The sequence below is a fragment of the Crocodylus siamensis genome, chromosome 2 (assembly GCF_052110815.1).
Source record: "Crocodylus siamensis isolate JL-2025a chromosome 2, ASM5211081v1, whole genome shotgun sequence".
NCBI lineage: Eukaryota > Metazoa > Chordata > Crocodylia > Crocodylidae > Crocodylus > Crocodylus siamensis.
The window spans coordinates 46,451,602-46,473,259 of NC_143396.1; the positions used below are offsets into that span (position 1 = coordinate 46,451,602).

At 45.4% G+C, this 21,658-nt stretch overlaps 1 protein-coding gene and 1 long non-coding RNA gene across 4 annotated transcripts in view; one reads left to right on the forward strand and one right to left on the reverse strand.

The window, feature by feature from the left end:
• NWD2 (NACHT and WD repeat domain containing 2) overlaps positions 1 to 21,658 on the forward strand; it is a 131,175-nt gene that overhangs the window by 103,556 nt on the left and 5,961 nt on the right. For both annotated transcript variants that reach the window (XM_090035732.1, XM_090035733.1), the window contains 3 exons: positions 15,735 to 15,938; positions 18,078 to 18,222; positions 19,773 to 20,362. In XM_090035732.1, the coding sequence (XP_089891858.1) occupies positions 15,735 to 15,938; positions 18,078 to 18,222; positions 19,773 to 20,362 (939 nt within the window). The remainder of the gene's footprint in view (positions 1 to 15,734; positions 15,939 to 18,077; positions 18,223 to 19,772; positions 20,363 to 21,658) is intronic.
• Positions 1 to 21,658, reverse strand: part of LOC149870184 (uncharacterized) — a 60,902-nt gene that overhangs the window by 16,625 nt on the left and 22,619 nt on the right. The window lies entirely within an intron of this gene.

Here is a 21,658-nt window from a genome sequence, read left to right on the forward strand (position 1 = left end):
TCACCCATGACAACCAAGGTCCTGGAGCAAGCGGCCTCAGTCAGTTCCCGGGCGAACTCCTGGTCAAGCTCAGGACTTTGAGTGGGAGGTCTGCAGTAGACTCCCACCGTTGTATCCCCTGTGCCATTTTTCCCACGAATTTTTACCCAGAGGGTCTCTAGCTGTCCATGCCGGTCGCCAACATCAGCTTGCAGGGACATGTAGCTTTCCTTCACATAGAGAGCTACACCCCTGCCCCTTTTGTCAACACGATCCCTCCTGTACAGGGTATAGCTCTCTATACCCGTGGTCCAGTCATGGGTGGAGTCCCACCAGGTCTCCGTTATCCCAATGACGTCATAATTCTTTGCACTGAGCAGGAGGACGAGCTCCTCCTGCTTGTTACCCAGGCTCCTGGCATTAGTGTACAGGCAGGCAAGTGTGCCCTTGGGGGCTCTTGCCTTGCCCACAGATTGTGCCAGGGCTGGGGCAGGGATGCGCTCCCTTAAGTGCCTTGGTCTGCTGGCTTTGCAAGGGTCGCTCAGCGGGCCAGCAGTGGCAGTAGTCCCCCCATCCCCCAGCAGGCTTAGTTTAAAGCCCGGTGGAGCAGGTCAGCCAGCCTGGCTGAGAAGAGCCTCCTCCCCAGGGGAGAGAGGTGGAGGCCATCTCTTCCCAGCAGCTTGCTGCCTCTCTCGCCAAAGAGCAGGCTGTGGTCATGGAAGCCAAAGCCTTCCCAATGACACCAGCTCCTCAGTCTTTGGTTCACTGCGTGGATCCTCCTCTCCCTCCTCAGCCCATAGCCCGAGACTGGGAGGATCGACAAAAATACCACCTGAGCTCCCAGACCCCTAAGCTCCGCTCCCAACTCCTTGTAGCGCCTCATGACCTGGCTGGGGGTGCTCCGAGCCATGTCATTGGTGCCCACGTGAATAAGGAGCATGGGGTAGTGGTCTGTGGGCCGGAGGAGCTGCGGGATCCTCTCCACAGTGTCTCGGATGCGGGCCCCCGGGAAGCAGCAGACTTCCCGGGCTAAGGGGTTGGGGCGGCAGATTGCCCCCTCAGTCCCCCGCAGGATGGAGTCTCCCACAACAAACACCTTTCGCTTTGACTTGGGGAGACCGGGGCCAGTAGCTGCGGTTGAGCCTGGGTTGCCTGCGGGAGCTGGCAACTGAGCAGGCTCTGCTGGGGCTGCAAGAGGTGCGAACCTGTTGCTAAGCTCCGGCAAGGGAGGGGCCTTGGTGCGGCGAGCCTTCGGGCCCTTGACCACCTTGGTCCATGCCCCTGACTGGGCAGAGCGGGAGGTCCCAGAGTCCTCCTTAGTCATGGAGGGAGATGGTGCTCTCCCCTGTGGCTCCCGGGGGAAAAGGGCCTGGCAGTAGGAGTCTATCTCCTGCTCACAGTCCCTGATGGCACGCAGTCTCTGGACTGTGGCCTGGAGCTCCTCCAGCTGGCGTGCCAGAGACCCCAGTAGGGAGCAGACCCTGCAAGGGGAGCCTGAAAAAGGGACAGGAGCCAGGGGCTCCGTCTGCGTGGAGCCCAGAACCATGGGCTCTGTCTGGGTGGCCGTCTCTGAGGTGCCCGATGGGGGGGCCGCAGAGCCCGAGGGGACCCTCGGGGTGCGGCGCATGCCCATCCGTGTCATGCCTCTGGTAGGCTGGCTACGGCTGGAGCTGACTGCTCTGGGGGGGGTCGCAGGCAGGATCTCGTGCCCTCCCACGCCCTCTCCTGCACGAACTCTGTGCTAACTCAAGCACCTGTTTACGCAACCTGTTCGCGCGGCTCCGGTCGCGTGGCTCCCTTCGGGGGCTGGGCCAAGTAGGGGCCTGGGCGGGGGCTTGACCTGGCCCGGCACCAGGCAGCAGCCTCCTCCCAGGGAGCAGGGAGTTACCCCCTCAGCAGCCACAGAGCCCCCTACCAGCCCCCAGCACAGCCGGAAGTAAGTGGGCTCGTGGTGGGAAGGGGTTGTCTGGGGGGTTTCGGGGGAGTGGGGGTGCAGCGGGCTTCACCCGCGCATCTCTCACCGCTCCGGAGCCTAACTGAGCCTTTTTTTTTTCCCCCCTGTTTGGCGGGCCCTTTTCATAACCTTTTCATGACCTTTTCATAAACAAATTGGAGAAATCTGGGTTGGACAAAGCTCCTACAAGATGGATGGACAACTAGTTCAATAATTGCAAGCAAAGGATAATTATTAATGGATCCATATTAGATAGATTCATGGCAGAAGGTGTTGAGTGGTGTCCCACAGGGTTCTATCCTGGGCCCAGCATTGTTCAACATGTTTATTAAAGATTTGGATGCTGGCATACAAAGCTTCCTGAGTAAGTTTGCAAATGACATGAAAGTGGAAATGATTGCAAACACATTGGAGGATGGGAGAGCAATTCAAAAGAATCTCAACAGATTGGAAAACTAGACTGAAGCTAACAGGATGAAGTTCAATGCTGATACTGAACTAGCTATGCCTATGTTCTGCTATGACTGGTTCCCATACTTCTGGGCTTTGCTGGTTGCCCCCTCCTCCCTGTTTTCTGCTGCATGTGTCAGGGTGTTTTTAGGCCTCCCTCAGGGGCATTGCATGCTGGCTGCAGCCAAGGTGGGGATTTTGACTGGGGTGTGCCACTGTTCCTGCTGGGATTTAAAACTGGAGCCTTCTGGCTAGAGGGTCTTGCCTCTCTGCACAGGGTCAGACCAACAGCACGTTTGGGGTCAGGAAGGAGTTTTACCCCATGGTCAGATTGGTATAGACCAGGGGAGTTTAGCCTTCCTCTGTAAAGGGGAGGGGGTCATGGCCCTCTACCTGGGATCTTTTGAGCATATATTAGCAACCTTTTACAGATGCAGGATGGTGGCTCTCGCAGTCTCCCTGCTTTACCCATAGCAGGTTCAGGTGTGGCATCTTGTGTTGTCTCAGAGATGACGGTAGTTTTACGAAGAGTTTAGATGATGGATGTGTATAGGATGGTTGGAATAGAGATGATCCTGCCTTGGCCAGGGGATTGGACTAGATGACTTATGCAGGTACCTTCCAGCCCTACTTCTCTACAGTTCCATAAAAAGCCTTAAATACCTGGCATGCAAAGCATTTTGCTTGGCATATACACCTCAGGGTGGACAGTGGGGAAGGGAAGGGGCTTGGGCTACACTGCCACAACAAGGATCATACTCCTTGCAGCTCCCCTGCCACCTGCCCCTGAAACACCAAGATCTTACAATTCAAGATTGCAGGTGTTTTTGGCACTCTGCCCACAAATGTTGCCTACCCCTGCTTTAATATGTCTTACAAAACTGGAATCCTAATCACTTGGTAAAACATACAGATTAATTGTGCAAGTGTCAATTACATGCTTAATTAAGTAGGGAATGCATAAGCGAGGTAGTTTCACAGATGCAAGTATGACTTTTTGCACATTCACACTTAGTTTGATAGATAAAAAACAACATTCTATTACTTAATGAATGAAAAGGATGTGTGAAAAGGAATGGTATAGTTAGGCCCCTGGACCTGAACAAGAGAGAGACAGATCTTTATGCCTTAGCTTTGCCATAGGCTTTCTTTGACTTGGGGTATCTCTCACAGGCCAGATACTCTTAAGATTTAGGTGCTCAACTCCCCCTGATTTCTACCTTAGAATCTGGCTTTATTTTCTCAGTCTTAAATGTAGAGTCTTGTTAATTGTTACATTTTATTTCCAGACATTGTTCTGCCTAGTAAAATTCTCAGTCCCATCTTAGATGCCCAGTCTCCATACACAATGCAGGGGGAAGTTAGTTATTTAGAAACAGGATTCACAGACGCCAGCCAGCCAAGAAGGGGGAGTTAAAGGGGGAAATACAGGAGGTAGACTCAACCTGGAAGTTTAGCCATACCAGTGGTTCATGAAAGTGTAAGGTTCAAGTCCATGCACTAATGAAAATTTAATTATTTATTAGCAGTAAAACAGCTTCAAACAGGAGACTGAGAGCACTCACCATGACTTGCTCCATAGTTCTGCTAGTTGGCAGGTATTCCTAGCATGAGAAAGGTTACAAGTCCCTCCCTGCTGAAAATCAGACAAAGAAGGAATTTGAAACCAAGTCTCCTTCCTCCCAGGCTAGAGGTGTCTAAGAACTTGAGTACCCTAAACACAGGCTATTGCATATAAAGTAGCACATCAGTCACAAACTTGTCCTTACCTATCATCTTTGTGAGGCTAATCCAGTATGCATTCTCTTGAGTCTGTCTACTAGATTGAACTAGGGGTGAGAGAAACAAGGTTTAAATATCCCAAAGGATATGAGTTGCATCAAGATTTAGACAGTATAAAAGAAATATACTTGTCATACATAGTAAAGTAGGAACATCTGAATGCTTATATTCAGCCCTGCAAGTTATATATGAAGTCCAGCAAAACATCACAACTTTTCTCTTGTGCAAATTCATTCATACTTTATAAATAAGATTGTAAAAAGTGGCAGATAGTTTTATATTGGTAAGGAAGCAAATAACTAGAGTTCCTAGAATAACTAGTATTTGAGGCTGCCGACAAATGTTAATATGATTTCACAGTTGGGAACTGAGAAACCTTATGCCTGATCCCAGAAATTGCATGTTCTTGCCATGCCAGACACGATGCAAAATCATGCAGCTGATAAGAATGGGGAGTTCCCATCCTCGGCTGCTTATACCACAGCATCAGTTGCAGTGCGGGGCTTTACATGTCGCCATATGCAGGAGAATCCAGTGGCCTCCCACTGCAGAGACATATGAAACCCTGCACTGCAAGCAGGAGGCAGCCCTGGGTCCAGGACCTGGTACTGTCTCCAGATAACCTGCCACAAATACTGCAAACAAGTAGCATGTTACAATTTCTGGTGCAATTAGCACATTAATTGTACAATGAATGTAAACATCTGCGAGGGGCCTGATAAACCACAAGGATCATGGTTGGTCTTGTTAACATGCTTTGTTTGCAGGCCTTACTGTGTCATTTCCTCTTCAGTTAGGTTAATTAAATTAGCAACAAATGCAACTTCCTGTAACTTACCAGTTCTTTTATTAAGAACTATCATTATGGATCTTAGGGGAAGTTTAGCTAGAACTGAAAGTTAATCTGAAGTTATACTCGTTCTGCAATTCAAAACAGCTGCTATGATAACTGCCTGTTTTAGTGATGATAGGTCTGAAATAATTAGAGCAGTGAATCATGATCAAACCCAAATCATTTTAGTTTCCTTCTTTCTATTATTACTAGGAGAATGCCTATAATTTAAGGGTATTCACATACCAAGAGAAGACGACAGGAGATAGGAGAGAAAAAAAAAAAAACAGTTCCCATTTGGATGTAAAGAATAATTGTTTAATCTTCCTTTAATGGTAGCTTGGCCTCAGGCTTAACAAAGCCAACAGATCTTTTGCGGAAGTTGTTCTTGGTGTTTATGTTAATTATGTAAACTCTTGTTCGATACAGTTGGTTGCTGAGAGGTTTGTACATGTTTGTCAACCTGGTAACATTTCAATCACCTCCAGTTTAATGACTCTGTAATTTCGTCTGCTATTAAGAGATAATGACTCATCATGTAAGAGATTTGGTTCATGAGTCTGCTTACCAAACTGTCTCCTGATGTGTAATGTTATTAACAATAATATTTGTACTACATTTCCCTTTTTAAATGCTGTTATTTAGTAAATCACCCTAAACACTACAAAAATCACTACTTTTAAATTGTACTAGAGAGCTTTGGATAATTACTGTAAAATATTACTGTATTTTTAATAGAGCTTTCCAGTAATAGTATTAGTCTTTGTGTACTATACTATTTTATAGGCTATAGTTTGAAGAGGCATAACAATTATGAAACATTACAAAGATTGAGAAATAATATATTTCTTAAACTGTATTGATTGTTCTTCCTACTTTACACATATAATATTCCATTAGAGTATATTTCTTTACCCACATCCTTAGTGGTATAGAGCTATGCCTGATTAATACTGCTAAAGATCTGGTTTATTATACTTAATATGATGTGTTACATATTGCCAGGGAAGAAAAAATAACAAATTGGATTTTTAAGGGTAAAATGGGAGTATTTTTACATGTGCTTAAGCAAAAGAGACAAGACTCACTAAAGCTGCACACAGAGGGCAAATTTTAAGCTCCCAGATACCATGAACTCATTGGTCTCTGGTAGAAAGTGATGTTTATGCTATGTGTTATAGTGGGGGAAGGGTGTGTACGTGCAGACATGGTCACTGTGGACTCAAATAAGGTTAATAAACAAATGTTGACGTGTATTCAGGCACCATTCTCTAAGCAGAAGCGGGGGGACTACATTTTCCCATTGTTCTCCGCGTTACCCTTAAAGAAAAACAAAATTAATTCTTTATCCCCCTTCTTCAGAAAGCAGAAAAAGGGTGTTTTCAGTAACTCATTGTCACTATGGGATAACTGTCTGGAAACTGGATTGTAAACTCAGACTGGTTTGGAGTGCTGAAGATGGACAGAAAATAGAAGTAGTGTCCATGTAACACATCAGGTAGACTAATTAGCCAGGTTGAATAACAGGACTAAATAGCCCACTAACTGCAATGCTAATTATAGAGCATCCAGGTATAATAAATACAATGCCCTTGGCTTAGGAAGTACCTGGAATACTTCAATGTGCTTGTCAAGACTGCTAGCAGATGCAGTAAGTTTACTGTGTGGACCAACTACCATTCAGTTGCCACAGATATTGCAGAGGGTCCCCTCCGAGTCTGCGGCAACCCCCTCTGCCTCCTCAGAGGTCTCCACCCAGACGGAGCCCACGGTTCCGGACTCCACGCAGACAGAGCCCCTGGCTCTCGACTGCAGGGGCTGCCTGACACTTTTTCAGGCACTGGGGTTTGGGAGCATAGCCACCTCCCCTTGTGAGGTCTGCTCCCTTTTGAGGTCTCTGGCATGCCAGCTGGAGGAGCTCCAGGCCGCAGTCCAGAGACTGCGTGCCATCAGGGATGGTTAGCAGGAGATGGACCCCTAATGTCAGGCCCTTCTCCCACTAGAGGCCTGTTCCTGGGCCTCCTGCATGGCAGGCGAGAATTCTCTCTCCGAGGGTCCACTCTCTGGGCCCTCTAAAACAAGGGGTAACCCACCCAGTTGGGGCTAGGGGTTAAGGCACCCCAACCTACCTTTCACTGGGGTAGTAATTGGCCTGGCATTTCCTGGGGGCTCCTGTGCCACTGGGAACCCCACCAGGCCACCCACTGCAGGGTGAAGTTTTAGGTCATACCCAGGACTAGGAGCCTCCTTACCATCCCCTACAGCTCCTCCCTTACCTCCAGACGATACTAGCAGCCCTCCAGCCAGGCAATGTTGTTGCCTGGCCTCCAGCCACAGAACTGCCCTGTTTATATTGGCAGCCCCAGATCCAAAATTTCTGCCCTAATGGTCCTGATGGCTGCCAGCTCCAGGCCCTTAAAGTGGCAGGCACACACAGTGCCCTGCCACACCCCCGCTGGAGCTTTGCAACAGGTATGAACCTCTTGCAGCCCCAGCAGCACTTGCCAAGCTGCCAGCTCCTGCAGGCAACACAGGCTCAACTGCAGCTACCACCCCCACTCTCCCCAAAACAAAACGCAAAGTGTTTGTCGTGGGAGACTATCCTGAGGGGGACTGAAGGGGCTGGGGCAGCAGATTGCCCCCTAGCCCAGGAAGTCTTCTGCTTCCCAGGACCCTGAATCCGAGACATTGTGGAGAAGATCCCTAAGCTCCTCCACCCCACTGACCACTATCCTATGCTCCTTATCCATGTGGGCATAAATGACACAGCTCAGAGCAATCCCAGCTGGGTCCTGAAGCGCTACAGGGATTGGGGAGCAGGGCTTAAGGGGTTGGGGGCACAGGTGGTGTTTTCCTTGATCCTCCCAGTTTTGGGCTACTAGCTGAGGAGGGAGAGGAGGATCCAGGTAGTGAACCAAAGACTGTGGTGCTGGTGTCATTGGGAAGGCTTTGGCTTCCATGACCACAGTCCACTTTTTTGGTGAGAGAGGCAGTGATTTGCTGGGAAGGGATGGCCTCCACCTCTCTCCACTGGGGAGGGGGCTCTTCTCAGCAAGACTGGCTGACCTGCTTGACCAGGCTTTAAATTAAGTCGACCGGGGGATGGAGGGAGTACCACCACTGCTGGCCCACCAAACAACCCTTGAAAAGCCAGCAGACCAAGGCACTTAAGGGAGCCCACCCCCGCCCCAGCCCTGGAATGATCTGTAGGCAGGACAAGGGCCCCCAGAGGGACACTTGCCTGCCTATACACAAATGCTAGGAGCTTGGAGAATAAACAGGAGGAACTTGTCCTCCTGCTTAACACAAATAATTATGATGTCAAAGGGATAATGGAGACCTAGTGGGACTCCACCCATGACTGGGCCACTGGTATAGACGGCTATACCCTGTACAGGAGAGATCAAGTGGACAAAAGGGGCGGGGGTGTAGCTCTGTGTCAAGGAAAGCTATGCATCCCTGCAAACTGACATTGGTGCTCAGGGTAAATGACTGGAGACCCTCTGGATTAAGATCCATGGGGAACATGGCACAGGGAACACAATGGTGGGAGTCTACTTCAGACCTCCTACCCAGGATCAAGAGCTTGACCAGAAGTTCGTCAGGGAATTGGCTGAGGCTGCATGCTACCGGTGCATGGTTGTCATGGCTCCCAAGGTTGTCATGGGAGACTTCAATTACCCAGAGATCTCATGGGAAGAGCGCTTGACCAAATCTGAGTAATTGTAAAGCTCTCTCTCCTGCGTGGATGAGCTCTACCTGACACAAGAAGTCTACGGGCCGACAAGACGTAAAGTGCTGCTTGACCTGGTACTGGCGACGGGGAATGACCTAATCAGTGACCTAACAATCAAAGGGAAGCTGAGTGACAGTGACCATGAGCTGATCACCTTCACCATCAGCCATAAAGCTGGCAAGTCAGTCAGCAATACAGAAGTCCTCAACTTCAGCAAAGCTGACTTTGACAAGCACAGGAGGCTCATCAGTGAGACCCTAAAGGACCACAACCCACCCAAAGGGGAGGGGAGTTCAGGACAAGTGGTTGCTCCTCAAGGGAGCGATCCTAGGTGCACAAGCAGAATCTAGTCCATCTTGGAGAAAAGGCAGCAAAAGGACTCGGTTCCCTTGGTTCTCGAGGGAACTAGCAGACCTGCATCTAAAAAGAAAGGCCTACAAAGGATGGAGGACTGGATCCACCTCCAAGGAGGAATATTCTGCATTGATCCAGACCTGCAGGGAGTGAACCAGGAAAGCCAAGGCTGCGACTGAACAACAACTAGCTACAAGTATCAAGGACAATAAAAAAGTCCTTTTTTAGATATTTGGAGAGCCAGAAGAAAAGCAAGGGCACCATTGGACCCCTGCTAAACAAGACAGGACAACTGATGCCCAGGAAAAAGCTAACATGCTAAATGGATACTTTGTGTTGGTTTTTCACCAGTCCCATTACGGGAGGCTTGGGTGAGGGAGATTCCTAACCCTCCATCAATGCTGACCTCATGAAGGAACACCTTGAGAGGCTGGATACCTTCAAGTCAGCCGGCCCTGACAGTTTACACCCCAGGGTACTCAAGGAGTTGGCTAGCATCAAAGATATGTGCCAGGGGCTGAGCTATGAGAACTCCTGGCACTCTGGTGAAGTGCCAAAAGATTGGAAAAACACCAGTGTGGTGCCTAGCTTCAAGAAAGGGAGGAAAGTGGATCCAGCAAACTACAGGCCCATCAGCCTGACCTGTTTCCTGGGTAAGGTCTTAGAAAAGATTATCAAAGAAGCCATTCTTAACAGACTGGCTGATGACAACATCCTAAGGGATAGCCAGCACGAGTTTGTTGTGGGTAGGTCTTGCTTGCCCAATCTTATTTCCTTTTATGACCAGGTGACCTATCATCTGGACAAGGGAGAAGAGATTGATGTCATATATCTTGACTTCAAAAAAAGCCTTCGATCTGGTATCCCATGGCAAAACTGGCTAACTGGGGCTTCGGCCTCACCACAGTCTGCTGGCTGGGGTATTGGCTCCATGGTAGGACCCAGAGGTTGGTGGTTGATGGAAGTCAATCATTGTGATGTGCTGTGACCAGTGGGGTCCGTCAAGGCTCTGTCCTTGGGCCTATACTATTCAACATCTTCATTAATGATGTAGACAGTGGTGTCAGAAGTGGACTGGCCAAGTTCACTGATGACACCAAACTCTGGGGTAAAGCATCCACACCTGAGGGCCAGAGGTCAATCCAGTCTGACCTTGACAGGCTCAGAAAATGGGCGGATGAGAACCTGATGGTGTTTAACACTGAAAAGTGCCAGGTTCTCCAAGTTGGAAAGAAAAACCTGCAGCATGCTTATAGGCTCGGCAGTGCACTACAGACGAAAGGGACTTGGGGGTCATGATTGACCGCAAGATGAACATGAACCTTCAGTGTGATGCTGCTGCTAGTAAAGCAAGCAAAATGCTGGCTTGCATCCATAGATGCTTCTCAAGCAAATCTCAGGACGTCATTCTCCCATTGTACTTGGCCTTAGTGAGGCTGCAGCTGGAGTACTGTGTCCAGTTTTGGGCTCCGCAATTCAAAAAGGATGTGGAGAAGCTTGAGAGGGTGCAGAGGAGAGCCACGTGCATGATCAGAGGTCAGGAAAACAGACCTTATGAAGAGAGGCTGAGAGCCATGGGACTCTCCAGCCGGGAAAAGCACAGACTTAGGGGTGATCTGGTGGCCACCTATAAGTTTATCAGGGTGCTCACCAGTATCTGGGAGAACATCTGTTCACCAGAGCACCCCAAAGGATAACAAGATCGAATGGTCACAAACTCCTCCATGACCGTTTCAGGCTGGACATAAGGAAGAACTTCTTTACTGTCCAAGTCTCCAAGGTTTGGAATAGACTGCTGCCAGAGTTGGTTCAAACACCTACTTCAGACACCTTCAAGAGACATTAGCTGTTTATCTTGCTGGGATCCTATGATCCCTGCTGACTTCCTGCCCCTGGGGAAGGGACTAGACTCAATGATCTTCTGAGGTCCCTTCCAGCCCTAATGTCTATGAATCTATGAATATCCTCAAAACTGCTGCTGCACTGCTTGGTAACTCCCGAGGTGCTTAAATGCTGTATCTGCCTAGATTTCTGTTGGCAGCTATACACAAAGCTGCCTAAATGCTGAGGCTTTTCTAGAGCTAACAAAATGCCTGGAGCCCCAGCTGAAGTCCAAGCTCCAATAGCCATTCTTCCATATATCTTACAAGCATGACCAACCCCACAGATGATGCAGCCTGCACAAAAAATAGCTTAAGGGAGGAATTATTTGTTAGATCACTCAACTAGTAGGTAGAAGAGTCAAGTTAAAATCCTGCTGCTGTGCTTGATACAGGCAGGAGCTTGAACCCTAGGATCAGAATTCTACTGTGTAGCAGAGCATGTAGGAGTTTTCATTGCAATACCTAAGTGGCACCTTTGGGCATTAGCAATATGGTGAATTGCCTAGTACTGCATGCATTACCACATTTCTAGATAGGAGTATTCCAATTTGATTTTAACTCAGAAGTATTTCCACTCCCACACTTTGAAATAGTGCCATCTAGTTCCATCAGCTTCGTTTGCATCTAAAAAGAGGGCTTTTTTTTTTTTTTCCCCACAAGTACCTACCAAAAAGGTTTCTTTTAAAAAATTCTGTAGCATGGGAAAAGAGAAGAAATTAGTTGGTACAGTGCACTTAGTAGCTAGCTACTATCCATGTGCTCCCCACTGAGAAGACAGGCGGGGGGGAGGGGATAATGGAAATAGGGCATCTATATCATTTCCTCCATCTATTGGGGTACTTCACGTACACTGGGTACCTCTTCTTATGGCTAGGGACAGACATTCAAAAAGCCCAAGTCTAAATTGATTCAATCTTTTTAGGTTGGTCTAACCTGCAGAGAGTAAATTAGTTTCCAAGCAGACAGACATTCCCTTTCCATTCAGGAAATGCAGGCATGTGCCTGCAGTGGCTCAAGCCAGAAACACGGGCACTAGAGCAGTCCTCCCTTCCACAGGGAAACTGAGTAAGATTGAGGAGTTTAAGTCCCAGCCTTGGCATGCAGGGTTCCTAGGGTGGAGGAAAAGGGAGTGGCTGCTCTGGGGAGTGGGGTAGGAAGAGGAGGAGGAGGAGGCGGCAGAGGAGAAGAGCTCTGCCTGCCCCCGCTGTTCCCTGACAGCCAGGAGCAATCTAAGCTCACAGGGCTGCTTGTACCCAGAGGAGAACTCTTCCCCTTCTCCCTCTCGCCCCTCCCCCTCCACCACTGGGGGCTCTGTGAGGCTGCCTGGCCTCGGAAGGGAACTGTTCCCCCTGCATCTCTTCTATCACAATGCAGTGGGGAGGTGGAGGCTCTACAGGATGCTGCCTGGCCCTAGAGGAGGACTCTTCCCCCTATTCCTCCTCCCCAAGGGCTGGGGGAGGTTCTGTTCCGTGCTAGGAGGAACTCTTTCCCCGCCCTTCCCCCTTGAGGGACAGTGGGAGCACAGAGCTCAGCTGGGCAGGGTGAGGGTGGGAGGTTGTAGGAGTCCCAACTGACACTCCCCCCATGGCATGCAGCCCCCACTGCCTAGTAGCAGCAGGAGGCAGGGAGGTCAGGGTGTTCGTGCCCAGTGCAGGTGTGGCTCCAGCCAGCACTGCATGGGGCCCAGATAGCTGCCAGCGCTATCTGGGCCCACTCAGAGGTGGGGGAGAAAAGGAAGAGGAGGGGGAAGAGTTCCCACCACAGTGGGGAGGCAAGGGAAGAGTCCTGCTGTGGGGCTGGGCAGCATCACATGGAGCCCCCCTCTGCCTCTTAGCCCCGTGGTGGTGGGGGGTGGAAGAGGAAGAGTCTTCCTCCAGCACTACACAGACCCCCTCTTCCCACCAGGGGAGGAGGTGGAGGGAGAAGAGTCCGCCCACCAGCACAAAACAGAGCCTCCCTCCCCACACTGCAGGACAATGCAGCATGGCCCCTTTAAAGGCAAAGGGGATAGGGAGAAGAGTTAATTCCTCCCTCTGTCCCTTCCCTGCAGCTGGGGTCTGCCAGCCCCACTGGCCACTGCCACAGTCCCCTCCCCTCTGCTCCCCAGCAGACAGGCTTACCCCAGCTGCAGTGGAGGAAGAGGGGAAGGAGGGAAGAACTGACTCCCCCCTTTCTGCCCACTTTCTCTTAATGGGGCCATGCCAGGAAATGTCTCTGCTAGGGCCAGTCCCTGGTCGAGCTAGAAATCAGAGGGTCAGGGTCAGCCCTGTGGCTGGAGCAGAGAGCCCTACTCGCCCCAAGGAGCATGCTGGGGGAGTCTGGCTTAAGTTAAACCAGGAAGGGGTCTGGGACAGACATATAAACTGGTTTGAGACAAATCAGTTAAGTCTGATACTACATTCAACCAGGTGCATCTCAAACTGGTTTGGGCACTTTTGAAACTGGTTTATGTGCACTGAATGTCTGTTCTGTTACAGGTTTAAACCCATTTATGTGTAATGTCTGTCCCTAGCCTAAATGATGGAACATTTACACTTACATTCTTTCATACAATGTGTTTTTCATTTCCTCTCTTGCCTTATCATCTGAGGCTGCAGTCCTTCACCTTGCAGTGCAACCTATATTCATTCATACTTTTCCCTGTTTCCACCACCCACATCCTGACCGTGATAAAAATTCGAGTTCTACCATTTTTTGTCTGACCAAACTCTCCATTGAGTTCACAGAGCCCAAATACATAAACACAATAATTTCAAATAATAATTACCATACAAAAGTGCAAAATTCATATGGTGGAGCTTGGAAGAGTGTGAAGTTTATTTTTAAAAATGTTCTGTACCATCTAAGTTGGACTTGGTACATAAGCTTTGTACTAGCCTGCTGGACAGGGCTGAATTTTACCCTGATAGAAAATGAGTTCATAATTTTTCCTGAAAAAAGAAAAATGGGAATATTTTTCCATGCATAACCTGAGTAGCTGGAGAACTACAAAAAATAACAGACAAACAAGTACACAGGTGTCCACTAAACAGGTAGAGTTTCCCACCATGATGAATACTTTAATGTAAAGTTTATTTAGGTTTCAAGTTTATTTAAAAACCATTAGTCTCAGTAATTCAAAGCCTGTTTACTAATATGCATTTCTAAAATACTGCCTAGATAAACATTACTTCCATGAGAACTTTAACTAATAGATTTACACTGTCTCTTGCCACTTGTTAGTGTACTCTCTCTCTGTAATTTCAGATTCTGTACTAACAAAACTAAACACAAATAAATCAAAAATAATAAAATAGGGTGAAGTCCTGGACTTACTAAAGTCTGTGGGAAAACTCCCACTGGCTTCAGTAGGTCAGGATTTTCAGAGTCCAAAACAAATATCAAATACCTGCAAATATGAAAAGTTCTATATGGAAAATACAAAAAAGTACTTTTTTGCAGCTCTTTTGTTCCCAGTTATGTTCCTAACTATTTAGGAGTTATCTGTTTACTTGCTCATTTTGGGAACAATGTTTTCAAACTTTTCCATATGCCCCAATTCTGTTTTTATGGTGAGGGACAAATGCTCAAAATATATTGTACAAAAAAGTTATATACAACATCATCTCCGTGTAATGTAATGCAACCCTCCTCCCCCCATGATTCACTAGAAAAACCTGAAGTATCACAGTTTGAGAGCTGACATTTTAAAAATCTTTATCTTACTGCATCAAATGTATGCATCTGGGTATTTAAATTAGTTCTCATCTCCCCTTCCATTCACTGGGTGACTGTGTAGGCAAGTATGTTCAACATTTCCTGCTACTGAGAGTTCTTGAGACAGTGAAGCAGCATGTGGTTGTAAAATGGTAATCTGGATAATTGTTGCTGTAAACCATAGTTACATTTTTAATTTTATCATCAAGCTGAAAATGGCATGTGAAGTTTCATCCAGCAGGGGCAAAAATGTACAACTGTACAAAAATACACGAGACCCAGAAGGAACGTAGGGACACCACAATCCAAATCTGTGCACCTTACGAACTAATCTGAGAATCACAAGCCGAAATTGATAGAAAGTTACCTTTAAAATATACTGACATCATGCAGGATTGGAATGCTTTTAGGAAAATGTATCATGCTGTCTATCAGAGACTATGGACTACTAGACAACAGTGTAGTGTAGCTGCTTTATACCACACTCTCACTGGGGGATTCTGGCCATAAAGGTGATATGTCTTGCTATACTAGTATTAGACTAGTTGCATAGAACCAGTTATATAATTAATTAGGCTTTTTTGCTGCTTTGAATGCCTGCCATACTGAAAGGTCATTCAGGTTAATAAACAGCAATGCCCATAAACATGGGGTAGAACCTGCATGGTACTTCCTTCCTACCTACCTGACAGAGAAGCTCCTTTTGCACACAAGATTTCATGCTGATTTATCATCTGAACCATCAGACTATATAAATATATAATAATTGCACTAATAACCTGTATTTTGAGCTTATGTTTTAATAATATCAGTGTACTTGAATGCTTGTACTTCTATTAATTTTAATATTAAAAAGATAATAAACATGCAATTTTATCAAAGTCCTTTGAATCAAATGTCATTCAGTATAACTTTCCCAATAGTAGCTATATTTACTTTCTAGTAACTTGAAAGTGATTAAACTGTTAACTGTGCCATAATAATTCTTATGAAGACAAGCAGTTATGCCATAGAGTTTTATCATCACTAGAAAGGAAACTAAACCCCTGTTTTCCTACAAATACACAGGGCCTATTGGGAGAAAAATATGGAAGCATCCGAATACCTGGAGAAGTTGAATCTTCAGAATTTGAAATGATTATAGATGCTGCTGTGGAGGCAAAGCTGGAGACCAGGCTTCTGGAAGAGTGGTACTGCAGAGATGAGAATGCAGTACCACCAGCATATTACCTCAGACCAAAATCTGAAATGCTAAAGAACTACCATAACACTGTAAGTTACTTCTATGTTCTTTAACACATCCCTTCTACACAGCAGTCATAGTGAATTAAATCCACTAGCGCCTTTCACTATGCATATATGGGTCCCAGTGAAACAAACCTCCATATCTGCTTCCACATACCAATGTGGTCCTCTGATGGTCTTCTCTACCATTATTTTGAAGGAGTCAGAGGGCCCAGGAGTAATGATATGCAATGGCTGTTAGTTATAAGAATTGCCCATAGGCTACAGATTTTACACATATATGGTAGTTATATTGGGCTTTGATCACTGTTACAGCTCATGAATGTGTGTGGTATAGCAGGATCAATGCCTGTGTGCTTCTTCCTTGTTGAAATAGGAAAGTCTTAGTTCCTCCCAGCATTTGTACTAGTTTGCATCAAAACCCCATTAAAAGGATTTTTACTGGAAAACTGTTAATTTTTCCCTATGGCCTCAAATTAGACAATACTTAAACATGTTTAAAGTTAGTCAGATGTTTATAGTCAAGTATACACATATATGGTGTCCTGAATCAGTGCTCATATTGCATTAAAAAGTCTTTTGGTAACATATTTTTGAACAGTTTAATTTGTTGTCACCATCCATCTGTACACATAGCTTACTTTGACCATAATAAAAACTGCTCGTAAACAATAAGCATGATGCATCCAAGGGCAGAATTTGGCCTACAGAAAAAATATATTAAGATAGATATGTCCCAAATAATATCAGAATGTCACTTCATTTCAGCGTGTACTGTATGTATCAGAGGAAAGGGAACTAAATAATCACATGCACTTACCATGTTACCAAATGCAATTTCTGTCACATGAAAAAATGTTTCAGCGGGGACTTAAGAAGCTAAAGAAAGTTTATTGTAGCAGATTTTGAAATACTTATTTTAAGGGAAAAAACAACAAACTGCACAACTTTAGTTTTGCTGAGCCCAAAGTATTGTTAAATAAATCTAGAGATTTTTTTATATTTTTGTTTATTAAGATTGTATATTTTTTGCCAAGCTACTGACCCAAAAGAGCAAGCAGGAAAGGTTCGTAAGTCAACAGTAATATAGTCTACCATGGATGTAACAGACAGAATGTTAAAAAGCTTCTGGAGGAAAGGAATTGAGGCATCGTGAGCTTGCCCTTTCTCCCGTGCTGTTATCATTACAATGCAGGCAGCAATCAAAGACAAATAAAAAGTTGTTTACACCTCCTTTCCTGCTTTAAACTGGTAGCAGCTGTTACCATCTGGCAGGGGAGGAAACCTGAATTCTGGCATCTAAAATGCACCTTACAAACATTAATGGAGTTAGCCTTACACCCTTCTGAGGTAAATAAACTACCATCACTATTCTGAAAAGGAGTACCCGAAGCACAGCGAGACAAATCCCAACGTTTTGAAATGCAGCAGCTTCTTTTGCCATTTAATTTGAGACACTTTGAACCTGTTTTTCAGTTCATAGGTCCTATGACAAGTATTAATGTAAATTATCATCCCCAAATGATACTCCAAACCCAGTTCTTAAATCCCACTTTCTAACCTGAGGCATTCTTACAATAAAAGCTGAACCTTGAATAGTGCTAATTATATTTAGCATCACCCACTGTGCCAGTTCATGGAAACTTACATTCTGTAGTCAGAATAAAGCCTATTTTAACATTACGACCCCTGAAAGAAAATTAAAGATGGGATGGAAACGCACCATGCTTTGCCCCGGCTAGGAGCCTCAGTCAGCTGAAGGGCCTTGCAGACTCTGGAGCACACAAAAGTCTAAGGCCCACATGTGCTCCAGAGGCTGGGCTCTGGTTACACATTCAGTTGAAGTCATGGTAAGAATCAGTCACAAAGTTATTGTGCAAACTTTGTATAATAACTTTGTAGCTTACACCTTGTCTTATCACACCATTAATTGATTCAGCATCTGGCCAGTTAATCACATCTTTTAGTGTAATGTCTGTCAGGAGCCTACAATTATGTGCAACATAAGGGTGAGCAAATACATATTTATTATTTTTAAAAAGTGTTTGTTGTTTTACTTAATTTATTCTCCCTTCTTGCATTATTATCTTAAATAATAGTCTAATGCTTTGTGCAATGGAGAAACTGGTGTTTCAGATACTCTTTAACTATGATTGTTTTTAAAAGATGGAATCTTCTGCAAATTCCATGAATAAGAGCAAATGGCAAGACATAGCAGAAGAGATTAAGAGGATTTTTAAGACTGCTGTGAAGTTGCTGTATGAGAAAGGAAAAATGAAACACAGCCAAGCAAAGAGATACCTTTCCTCTGGTAAGTTTTATAATACGTACACAAACTATTATTTTTATATATATATATATATATATATATAATAATTCCAATATAGAATAAACTTGCATAAGTATCAAATCATATTTTTGCTTTACATTTGTCAGGCATAATTTAAAAGAAGAAAAGGCAAATTTTGACATGACCTTGACCCCTAGTACTAAATTGAATAGTACAGATACATTTTATGTATTTTTCCACCTTCAGGAGCAGGGTGGTACAACTTCTGAAGTGGCCAGGTGCTAAGGGCTCCCAGCTAAAAACCATGCATGCCTCACCGCCCCCCTGTCCCAGGCTGCATGCTGCGCAGGACATATTCCATGCATTTTCCTCCCCCACGCCACCCTGCATTGCAGACACATGTACCTCCTGCTCTACTATCCCAGATTCTTGATGAAATCTGAATGATGCACGAGATTGCCTGTAAATCCTTTTTGTGGGAGATGTGAATCTGATGCCACTGAACTCTAGCGCACTTCTAAGGTCAGCCCTTCTCCTCTCTCTGGCTAGCTCAATCAAAGGCTCCATACTTCAGTGGCCTGTATAGCAGCCTGTAGGCCTTAATCCTGGTCTCCAGCCTCTCCCATAGTCACTCAGTCACTCCCAGCCCAGCCTAGCCCAGCCCAGCCCAGCCCATAAATTCAGCCCCTCAGGCCTTAATCCCTTGTTCAGGCAACAGCCCTTTTTCACTAGCTAAGGACCTCAACTCTGGTCCATTATCTCAGACCTTAGCTTCAAGGTGTCAACATGTCATGTCCCTGCCTAATGCAGGTCTCAAAACAAGCTTTCTAGGTACTCTACTGCATGATCTTCAAACCAGTCCTGTAGACACAACCTAGTCCTTTGGTTATACTTAAACCCAAACACCAGCAACTGCTGTCAAATAAAAAGGTTCAAACCCCCAGTCTGGGTCATTATGTTGCTAAAAGGTTTTGTCCCAATCCACTGGCTCCCTCACAGGCTTTAAGGTACCTTTTTTCTCCTGCAGCTGCTTCTTCCCCCCATGGCCTGCTGGGAGGAGCTCTTTTCTTCCTCAAGGCTTACACCCTTCTGCCTTTTATGGCCTGGGTGCCAGGGTTCATATCAGTGGACTTCACGCCCTCCTGGCAGATGTCGCCCCTGATCAGCCACAGGTGTACCTCCTTAGTTCCCAGAGCAGCCACCTTTTTTTTTTGCCACTGCATGCCTAGCTGGGGTGCCCTACCTTCCCTGCTACTTGCCCAGGACTCTGTTCTATTGCTGTGCAGGTAGCACTCTGGTATTGCCTAGCAGCCCAGTATTGCTTCTGCTCAGCTCCCCCTTGCTGCTTATTCTCCAGGAGGTCATTCTTGCTCTGCTGCCTGTATCTGGTAGCACGCCTTGGTCTGTTGCGCCTTTGCCTTATAGTAACAGGAGCCTTGCCCCATGTTACTGGGACACACATTAACCCCAGTTGGATAGCTCTATTCTAAAGGAAACAGACATGTTTTTTCTTCTATGATCATTTTCAAAAAAACATTAACAGATTGACTATATTCTTTTTCCTCCCCCAGCCATTGAAGATGAATTTGATTTTGCCTTGGGAAAACAGACACCAGCTTTCCTAAAGAAGTGTGTTTGTTACATTCGGAAAATTGCCAACATTGAACGTTTTGTTAAAATTCCAGAGATGGGAAAATATATGGATGTAACTTACACAGCCGGAAAATTTATGCGGGATCCAGAAGCCCTTGAGAAACTGATCAAACTCAGAGATGAATTTATTCCAACCATTGTTGCATCATCTAATCTGAGAGTCTATACTTCCATTACTCATTGTGACATGAAACTTGGTTATTCGCAAGATGTGGAGAATCACTACATTGAAGGACTTGGTAAACAGTTTTATGAAGATATGATTGATATAATTCAGGCAACAGTACAACAGAATTTTGACACTGAGACAGACTTGCTTTATGATGAAGTCCTTCAACATTCTTCGTTATGTAAAACATACTCTTCTTTCTATGAGTATAGGTGTGAGGCTCTAAACATAGTTCATAAATACATTCTGCCCAGCAAAGTTGGACACATTAACCCTCTTATCATATATGGAGGACCTTGCACTGGAAAAACCCTTTTGTTAGGCGAAGTAGCAAAGAAGGTAAACAAAAAAAACCATATTTTATATTATGCAAATCTTAGTAGCAGAATTGTATGTAATGCTAGGTAATTCCCATTCTTCCTTATTGTGGCATCAACAGATCTAATATTAGCCCCTGATATGGGAAAAATCTAGTCTTCTGCACATCGCTGAAATTTTATTTGGAAAATAGGCAATGTTGTCCCCAACTCCGTATCATATTTCTTTAAAAAAGTAGTTACACTAGAGCTTTTTAAAATAACTGCAAATACTTTATCCTGTTCCTAGACCACTGATAAGAATGAATTTATGAAATATATAATTTTATTAAAACACATTGTGGCATCCTCTCTCTCCCTTTTCATTTCCTGAGGCCCTTACAGTGTGGCACTATTTAATCATTATCTGGTATTTCATCCTCGTTGCAAATAAAACACATTTTTGAAGTTATGCTAGTTTGTTTCACATCTTTTGAAGAATTTCTCCAGAAATTGTACTTATTTCAAAATTGCAAGGATCATTAGTTCACAGAACACCTTTCCAATAATTAACCAGGTTGTCATATGAAAGTAAAACAACCACTATTCATATTCCTGTGAATTCATCCCTTCATTTGAAATCATAGTTTTATTATTGGAAACCTGGCCCTTATCCACAAATAGACTTTGTGTTCAGTACAGAACATATGTCATGGCCACTTTCATTCAAATAGACAGCCAAAGGAGGAAGAAGGGTAAGTACATACCTTTTAGATAATGGCTTTGAAGTCAGAGTGTAAAACGCAGCAGCCACAGGTGCTTTCATTCAAAAATATGAGGGTGGCACCCACATTTGATGTAATAAGGAAGTTCAGTATCTCAGCCTGAAGGCATACAAATTGACATCATCTACCTTGCAGGAGAGTGCCCTAACCATTTAGGCTGTAGACAGTGCTGGGGTGAGGCATGCTTTCTACCCTCCTGTTGAAGCTTTGCCAATGTACAATGAGAAGTTCAAGAATCATGGGACTAGAGAAAGAGCACTCACAAGAGGGACTATGACTCCATAGCTCAGTGCCTGATTATGATTTAATAAACCCTAGCAGATCAGGCCTCTAAGGTAACTTTAGGTGCAGGTTGCCTAATATTTGGATACCAAAAGGGCTTAAATAGGAGACTCAGCTGTGCAGATCATTATCTGCCAATGTGGGGTAGTTATCTGAAAATGAAGTGGCAGAACCCTAGCCTTCTCTGGAACTTTAATGGGGAAACCTTTGCTGACAACAAACTTTCAGGTGCCTAGATTTGTAGACTTAGGTGCTTAATTCTATGTGCATCC